Raw genomic sequence first — 8,449 nt, forward strand, 5'->3', positions numbered from 1 at the left:
TGAAATGGGCGCTCCCCTGAGTGGACCCGGCTGTGCTGGGCCAGCTCCCCCGCCTCACGGAAGCGGCGAGGGCAGAGCGGACAGCCATGGGGTCGCCCGCCGCCGGCCCGGTGAATGGAGTGGTGCCGAGCCAGGTGGCTGGCCCGCTTGAATGCCTTCCCACAGGTGTCACACTCGAAGGGCTTCACCTCCGAGTGGGTGATGCTGTGTCGCTGCAGGTAGGACATGTACTCGAAGACCCGGGAGCACACGGGGCAGCTGTAGCACTTTTTCTGAGCTGATGCCCCATCTGCCCCAGGCTCTCTCTGAGACTCCTGGTCCACCAGCACAGTGTATGGGATGCCCTGGGTGTCAATAAGCAGGTAGTGGTTGGGCCTCGGAGACGAGGAAGTCTGGGGAGTTCCTGTGGAGGAGGAGGGTCCGGGTTCTGGAGACCTGCCTGTCGGAGAGGGAGGGGCCTCCATGGCCTCTGCAGAGGGAAGCGCCAGGGGCTGCGGGCAGGGGGACGACGGCAGCACCAGCATCCGGAGGGGTGGCTAAGGCCTGGTGGACGGGACAGAGGATGAGGTTACATGAAGGAGGGAAGCTGGCTGACAAGCTCTGTTCTTTACCCTCCGCGTACCCTGCGCAGAACCTGTACATCCCCCAGCCTCCGTCCCTGGTCTCTGTGACCTTATGTAAAGCTTCTAGGGTCCATCACACACTGTAAGCAGAGGCAAACCCTGACCTCGCTCTGTCCTCCTCCTCTGTACCCTCCTCAGGTGCCTGGACGCCCCTCTACTCCGGCCCCAACCCCTAGACCTGCAGGTCTCTGTCGGCTCTCCACACCCCTGACCCGGGTCTGGGTGTCGCCCCATCCTATTACTCCACCCAGAAGCCTGGTCTACCCCTTCCATATTCGCCCAGGCCTCCAACGGGCTGCCACGTTAAGACCCGCGGGTCCTGACCCGCCATCCAACAACCTCCCTAAACACCCCTGTGCCCCCCTCCTAGCCCGGCTACCTCTAGATTCTCTCTAGTCCACGCCCATCCAGCTGCCCCCCTCCCAAGTTCTTTCTGGGTCCTAGCGCTCTCTAGGGCGCCGCCCCCGGTCGGCGGCTCGGCCTCGGAGCCCGGCTCCGCGAGTTCCGGGCGGTGCCCGCCGGAGCCCCCACAGCGGCCCCTCCCCTCCCAGCGCACAGGTACCCGTTCCCGGCCCCGCCCCTCTCGCGGCCCGCTTCCCGCTCCCTCCCGCCTCCCGGCCCCCGTACCCGGTGCAGCAGCCTCTCGGGTCCGGGCGACTCCGGAACGGCCCCGGGCTACCCCCGTGATCGCAGGTGGTGGCAGGACGGGCGCCTCTGGGTGTCCCCCGGGAGCGGGTGGCACCGGTAACAGGAGACCGGACCGGGGCGCGGAGAAGAGGGTCCAGGGGAGGAAGGTGGGGGCGGGGCGCCTGGGCCTTCGGGAAACGGATCCGGCGAGAAACACACGCCGAGAGGAAGGTTCCCAGGTGCTAAGGTCCTGGCTGCCCCCTCCCACCGCGCTGCCCACCCCCCAACACACACACGCAAATCAAAACCCTAAAGTGGAGTGCGGAATGTTTATTGAGGAAGGAGTGAGGGTTGTGGGTGGAAAGGGAGAGATACAGAAGTGAGCCAGACCGTGCCGTGCTCTTTTGTCAAATCTTCCGCGCACACAACCGTTCACCACTTCGGAGTAGAAGCCCAAGGCTCAGAGACGTTATGTCACTTGCAAAGGCTCACACAGCACAGCCGGGCCGGAACCCAGTTCCGAGACTGGCTCCCAGGCCCAGAGAGGGGTTAACGACTTGGTCTACATCACACAGCTAAACAGGAAGGTAAGGAAGGAATGGTGTTTCTCCCTTTGGACAGATGGAGAAACTGAGGCCCCGGGTAAGACAGGAACCTCGGAGAGGCAGGGAGCTCGTGTGGGCGTGACGCTGTGTGGCTCGCGAGGCCCCAAGGGTCTGGAACTCAGTGGAGGCGCACGTGCTGCGCCAGCTCTGCGGCGTCCTGGAAGCGGCGTGGGCAGAGCGGGCAGGTGTGCGGCGGGCCTGCACGGGCGCGGTGAGTCGCGCGGTGCCGCGACAGGTGGCTGGAGCGCTTGAAGGCCTTGCCGCAGGCGCCGCACGTGAAGGGCTTGAGGTCCGAGTGCGACACGCGGTGGCTCTGCAGCCGCAGAGGGCTGGCAAAGACGCGAGCGCACTCTGGGCAGCTGTAGCCCTTGCGCGGCCCGGGTTCTCCCGGCGCTGCCTCGCGCTGGGGCGGGCCCCGGGGCTCCTCCTCCAGCTGCACCGTGTATGTGTAGGGGACCCCGTTGGCGTCGATGAGCAGGTGGCGGCCCAGCCGCGGGGGTCGGGGCCCTGCGGCCGAGGATGGAGTGGAGGAAGGGCCTTCCGTCTTGGGGAAAGGGGGAGTCTTGGGGGGCGGTGGGTCCATGGCCTCTGGGGAGGAGGACCGAGGGTGGGGTGGCCGAGGCGGCAGCAGCAGCATCTGGGGTGTCAGCTGGGAGCAGTGGAGGGGAAAGACATTAAAATCGCCACTTCCTGGGGGAAAGTGTCCCCATTACCACTGCTTGTTAGGCCCTTGATACCACTGACCTACCTCTCCTGAAAAAAAGAACCCGACTCTGGGCCAGACGGCTCTGGTTCCACCAAGCCGCTCCCAGGACACCTCCAAGTGAGCCGGCATAGCCATGCCGTTCCTCCTGCGTCTCCCTCTCAGCCCCCGGGCCAGGCCAGGCCAGGGGTCCCTATCCTGCCACTTTCCTTCTCCCCAACTCCCCCACAGCCTGTCAATCTCCCAGTCTGTTTCCTCTCTACAGCTTCGTGGCCTCTTTTATTCCTAAGGGGTCGCTCACTTCCTCATCTTCCCAGGCCCAGCTGGGGGAGTGGGGGGCAGCCTCGTCTTTGGAAGGCCTCCCCATCTCTGCACACAGCGTGGCCTCGCTTACATTCCTTCCTTGGTACACCCCCAGAACGTCAGTTTTCACTCTGGGCTTCTCTCTTCCGACCCTACACTTCACACCGAGTCTCAACCTCCTCCTCGCCTAGCGGACCCATTGTCTGGATCTCATGCACACATCCCTAGGATGCCTCAACTGCCTGCTTCTACGGACCCCACACCCTGAGCCTCGCTACCATCTAAATGCGCCCCAGGGGTGCCCCCCTCTGCCCGCCCCTAGACTCAAGTCAACGACATCTGTATTTCTTCTGTCTGTGTCCCTCGGGGGCTTCGTCCCATTCCCCGCTACCCTCACCGGGGCCCCTGGAGCCCCCTTCCTCTCCCCTCGGGGTGCATCTGGCACCGCTGTTTCTCCATCCCTCCAGCCCGCTCCTCGGTCCGCCTTCTTCGGTAACCCCAGAGCCTGAGGTCCCCCGTCCCCCTTCTCGCTGCACCCTCAGGGCCTCGCTTCCTTCAGTCCCCCACCCCACCCCGGCTCCCACCGAGCCGGGCCCCACCCCCACCCCACCCCCGTGGCGCCCGCCCCTCCCCCAGCCCGGCCCGGCCTCGCGCCGTCCCGGAGCCAGGCTCCTCCCTCCGTCTCGGCCCCCGTACCCGATGCGGCGGCCTCTCGGGACCGGAGGAGCGGGCCGAGGTCCCGGGCGGCCCGGGCTTCCCCTCGCTAGTGCCGGCGGCGGCGGGGCCGAGACTTCCGGGAGCTCCGGGCCGGCGGCGCCGGGGACGCGGGCGCGGGGGGCGCGGGCGCGGGGGCGCGAGGGGCGGCGGCGTCGCTGGAAAAGGGCACCGTCCGGAAACGCGCACGCCGCAACGAACGTTCCGCTGTCCCGGAGCGGGCAGCTCCCAAGGGCATTTCCATTGAGCCCCGGGGGTGCGGGCGGAGGGCGCCGGCTGCACGGTGATAGCCCTGCTCCTCCTCCCCTCCGCACCCGACGGGAACCGTTCGGACGCCGCAACACAACATCGATTAATAAACGGGCTAGGCGGTCCGTGTGCCTGATGCTCCTCAAGGAAGGGGCGCACCCAGGTTTGTCCGGTCGCGGCTGGGCTGTCGCGCCTGCTCCCCCTGCTCGGCAATGCCAAGGGCGGGAGCAGGGATGGTTCTGTCGGTCGGGCAGACCGGGATACCGAGGCTCACAGAAGGCCAGGCGTCACCCGTTACAGAGAGATGGGGAGCTGTGGCGTTCCCCACTGGACGGATGGAGACGCGGAGGCCACAAAAGGCCAGACACTGGGGGATGTGGAGGTGGGGAAGGGTGGCTCTTCGCGTCGGGCTGATGGGGAAGTTGAGGCCCGAGAAGGCGCGGCAGCCGTGTCTTGGTGGTCTCCAGCACAAAGCGCTGTACGCGGGGGGAAACCAAGGCAGTGCCACGGTCCAAGCGCGGAGGGCGCGGCTGGTGGCTGGAGCGCTCGAAGGCCCGGCTGCAGGTGCGACTCGCGGCCGCGCGGCAGCTACATCAGGAGCCGCTCTTGGGGCGCCCGCTGCTAGTCCCGCAGCCACGCCCCGAACAGTCAAAGAGCTGGGCGGGGCGGGGCGCGCGCTGCACGGGACGCGGCCGGAGACCGGGCGGCAGCAGCTTGGGGGTGGAGGCGGCGGGGAGCGCGGAGCGGAGAGAAAGGGCGATATTGTCGCGCGCAGCCCCAGGACCCAGGGGAGGTGGGGGGCGGTCAGAGCTGCAGCCCAATGAGCTACCAAAAAGAATTGTCTGCGAGGACTAGCCAAGTGTGGCTACTGTAGCCGAGGGCCTGAGTTTTAAATGCTCTTTCTCTTAAAGTAAATCTAAATGGCCACACGTGGCTAGTGGCTGGCTGCCTGTGGTTTGGGACAGCTCCCACCACCCTCAACCAGTTGCAAACTGGAGGCCCGCAAGCCAGAAAGGACTCGCACTTGTATTTGGTTTGGACCTTATGCTATTTTTCAGTGTTTTACTGGGCAATATTTAAGAAGCCAGAAAATACACAAATTCAAAACCCCAGACACACGTGGAAAACAATTTCTAGATGTGACAATAAGCTGGAGCTGAGAAAGCATTCTTCCGAAAACCTTCCAGAAACCTCCAAACATTTGTAGAATTAGGCTAAAATTAAAGATCCTCTAGAACCAGCCACGTGTGGCTCTGGGATGTTTGACATGTGTCCGGTGTGAATTAAGATATGCTGTAAATGCAAGATGCCCAAAAGATTCTGAAGACTTCGTTTGAAAAGAAAAAAGTTAGGGCTCTTTCGTGAATGATTTTTGTATTGGTCACATTTTGAAGTGGTGATACTTTTGATATACTGGGTTAAATAAGGCATCTTATTCAAATCAGTGTCACCTGTTTCGTTTCACATTTTTTTTAGTGTGGCTCACATTCTGTTTCTACGGGACTGTCCTGGGATATGTCCTCCCCGAGCAGCAGGGGGAATGGGGACTAGTGAACAGAGGGCAACTACACCATCTGTCTACACCAGGGTTTCTCAGCTCTGGCACTACTGAGTGTTTGGAGGTCGATTATTCTTGGTGTAGGGGACTGTCCTCTACAATGGAGGATATCATCCAGAGGCCCGTACCCTCCCTCATCCCCACCTCCCCCTTGTGACAGCGGACATGCCAAGTGTCCCCCAGGGCCACACGGATTCTGGTCTACACAGACAACTACCCAATGCGTCTCCTGCACAGACCCCTCTTGTGAGTTTCAGAACCAGATAACTAGCTGCATCCATGACAGCCGCACTACCCCACCGCACACCCACCCCTGGAAATGATGACGGCAGTGACCGGCATTTCCTGGGCCCTTACTATGATGCTAAGTGTATTGCCTCCCCGGAGCTGACCTACGAAGTAAGCGTCATGAAGACCCGTTTTATGAGGGAGATGAGTGAAGCTGGGAGAGATCATGTGATTGGCCTGGGGTCACACCTCCTCAGGCCAGCAAGTGCTTCTGCCTGACCCGAGCCAGAGCTGGTGGCCACCTCACACTTCCCCCCAACCTGCCCCACCACCGCTATTTTGCCCCCTGCTTACAGGGAGAGCCTCCCACCCACCCTCTGCCTCCTCCAGGGCCTCTGTTTGCTGTTCCCTGTCTCTGGAGCATTGCCTTTAGCCCCTCACCAGGACAGAGCCTTTCTGACCCCTCAGGTCTCCACTCAGACAGTATCTCATTAGTGAAGCTTTGCTGACTGTGTCTGAGGTCAGGCAAGTGCCACTCGCTCTGCCTCCTCATTCTCTTTTCTCTCTTTCAACATCCCATAGGGGCTGTCCGTGACGGTCTGGCTTATTTATCGATCTACTCTTCTCCTGTCTGCCTTTCCCACTCCACAAAGGCAGAGAGTTCTGTCTTGGTTGACATTGTAGCCTCAGAACCTGGCAAAGGTCTCGGGAGAGGGTAGGGACTCAATTCAATTTTGGCTGAATAAATGAATGATTCCAATCACCCCACCCAAAAGTGAAGCATTCTCTCCCCCCCCCCCCCAAAAAAACCCTGCTTCTCTCCTGGGACATGATCATGATGAAGCCCCACATTCACTTGAGTCCAGAACCTTGGATGTCCTTATTCTCCCCCGCCCCCCCTTCCTCAGCTCCCCAGAGCCAGACAGCATCCCTCACCTCACACTCCTGAGCTCCAACCACACACAGCACCTCGCAGCCCCCAACCACACCTTGAACTTACACGGCTCTAGATGCAAAGGCTGCTGTGCTTCCCTCGGCCTGCAACTCTTCCCCTTGCCTCTGCTGGAAGCCTCCTCCTCGGTCTTCTGGAATCCTGTGTCCTGGCCTCCCAGACTGGCTAGGCGTCTCCTGTATGCCCGGCTCCCCAGCTCCAGAAGGATCCTCCCCCAGCCCGGCCTGGCACTCCAGGGCTCTCTCCATCTGCACCAGCCACCCTGACCGCTCAGCCACACTTGAGATTTTGGAACACTGTGCCTCTGCTCGCGCTGGCTGTCTGGCAGTCCCACCCCGGCCCCTCTCCTGTCAAACACTGTTGCCCTCAGCAATCTCTCCAGCTTCATCTGTGACCAGTTATTCATGTCCCCAGCCTCCAGCAGTTCATATGGCCTCTCAGTGATCTAGTGAGGCAAGTCCTCCACTGAGCCTCAGGAGGGGCATGAGGTTTGCATCCGCTCCCCAACCCAAGGTGCAGGGACAGTATCAAGCCCGGAGTGCCCCGCTCCAGCATCGTCACTTCCCTCCGCAGCCTGCACCCTGAGCCCTGCCCCCGTCAGGAACTGTTCCTGGACCACTCTCCTCTCAAAGCCCACCGTTCACGCCACACGACCTTGCATTCCTGGGCAACGAGCCCTTCTCCTCTTTAAGGAATGAACTGATTGCTAGGCCTGTGCCTCTGGGTCAATCTGGGTCTTAGTAATCCACTCACCAGGCTTCCTGCCCTCCTCTCTGCACCCCATCCCATGTCTCCCTGACCCTCACTGGCAGGGGTTCTGAGTCTCCAAGCCCCCCTGCCCTTGGGGCCACTCAGTCCTATACCCCGAGCCCTCACTGCTCCATTGGGCAGGATCCTAACAATGCCACGCCTTCAGCTCCCACTCACTCCTCCAAGCCTTGACCCAGCCATCCTACCCTGGTGCAGTTGACTTTTCGGTAAGTGGATGCATCAATGAGTTCCAGGAAGGCTCCAACCTCCCAAGCAGAGGGAGGTGTCCCTAAGAAAGTTCTCTGGCACAAGAACACACCCACAAAGGAAAAGTTCCCACATAATTTGGGTTTCGGCTCCATCCCAACAGCTTAAGAAGAATCAAAACTCAGCAGGTCCCATGAGTTGGGAAAAATAAGGGAGCAGTACGTACTGCCTTTGGACAGAATCGCACACTTGTAGCTCACCTATGATACTGACATCTCATTCCAGCCCACTTACAGATGGGAAACTGGGTTACAGAATGGGGCAGTGGTCCATCCTGGGCTATAAAGAGGGGCTCTGGCAGAGTCAGGGATCCCACAGGAGGCTCCTGCCTCTCACCCCTGACCAGAGTTGGCTGGGGAACCACAAGCGATTCCCTCTTCCAGAACAGAGGAAATGGAGGTTCGGGTCACACAGCATGTAAGACCAGGGCCTCTGCCATCTGTACCAAAAACAAGAGATTCTATGGAGTTTCCGTGGCCTCTCCAGCGTCTAGCAAGTTCCTTCCAGCCTGCACGTGCTGGACCAGGCGCCGAGCATCCTTCAGACTCCAGGACAGAGCCGGTCGGCGCAGGCGCAGGGGCCACCCAGCCGGGCCGGTGCACGAAAGAAGCGAGGCTTCGCTGCAGCCCTTGCAGGCTCGGACCACGCGCCAGAGCTCCGAGCGGGTGATGCTGTGGTTCCCCGGTGCGCGCAGCTCTTGCGGGGCCCGATCACTGGGGGCCGGTGAAGCCTCGGGGTGGGGTGGAGGGCACTGGGCTCCGGCCCGCAGGCCTGGATCACTGGTGGCCGGTGATGCCCCGGGGTGGCTGGGGGGGCGGGGGACTGGGCTCTGATCACTGGGGGCCAGTGAAGCCCCGCGGGGGGGGGGGG

At 61.7% G+C, this 8,449-nt stretch overlaps 2 protein-coding genes across 7 annotated transcripts in view; both read right to left on the reverse strand.

Moving 5' to 3' along the window:
* The window catches only part of ZNF580 (zinc finger protein 580), a 15,936-nt gene that overhangs the window by 841 nt on the left and 6,646 nt on the right, over positions 1–8,449 (reverse strand). For 2 of the 6 annotated variants that reach the window (XM_040632890.1, XM_040632891.1), the window contains exon 3: positions 2,393–2,504. In XM_040632890.1, coding sequence (XP_040488824.1) covers positions 2,393–2,504 — 112 coding nt within the window. Of the gene's footprint in view, positions 1–1,565; positions 2,505–2,603; positions 3,206–3,557; positions 3,705–8,449 lie in introns of those variants that run through there. The other 4 variants (XM_040632888.1, XM_040632893.1, XM_040632889.1 and 1 more) reach the window with 4 other exon arrangements.
* Positions 6–1,399, reverse strand: LOC121103381 (zinc finger protein 581-like; the record flags this gene model as incomplete). The annotated part of the gene is made up of 2 exons (XM_040633065.1): positions 1,251–1,399; positions 6–543 (listed from the first exon to the last, which is right to left on the reverse strand). A coding segment is annotated over exon 2 (519 nt), but the record flags the coding sequence as incomplete, so codon positions are not given.

Source organism: Ursus maritimus, unplaced genomic scaffold (assembly GCF_017311325.1).
Source record: "Ursus maritimus isolate PB19 unplaced genomic scaffold, ASM1731132v1 scaffold_19, whole genome shotgun sequence".
Taxonomy (NCBI): domain Eukaryota; kingdom Metazoa; phylum Chordata; class Mammalia; order Carnivora; family Ursidae; genus Ursus; species Ursus maritimus.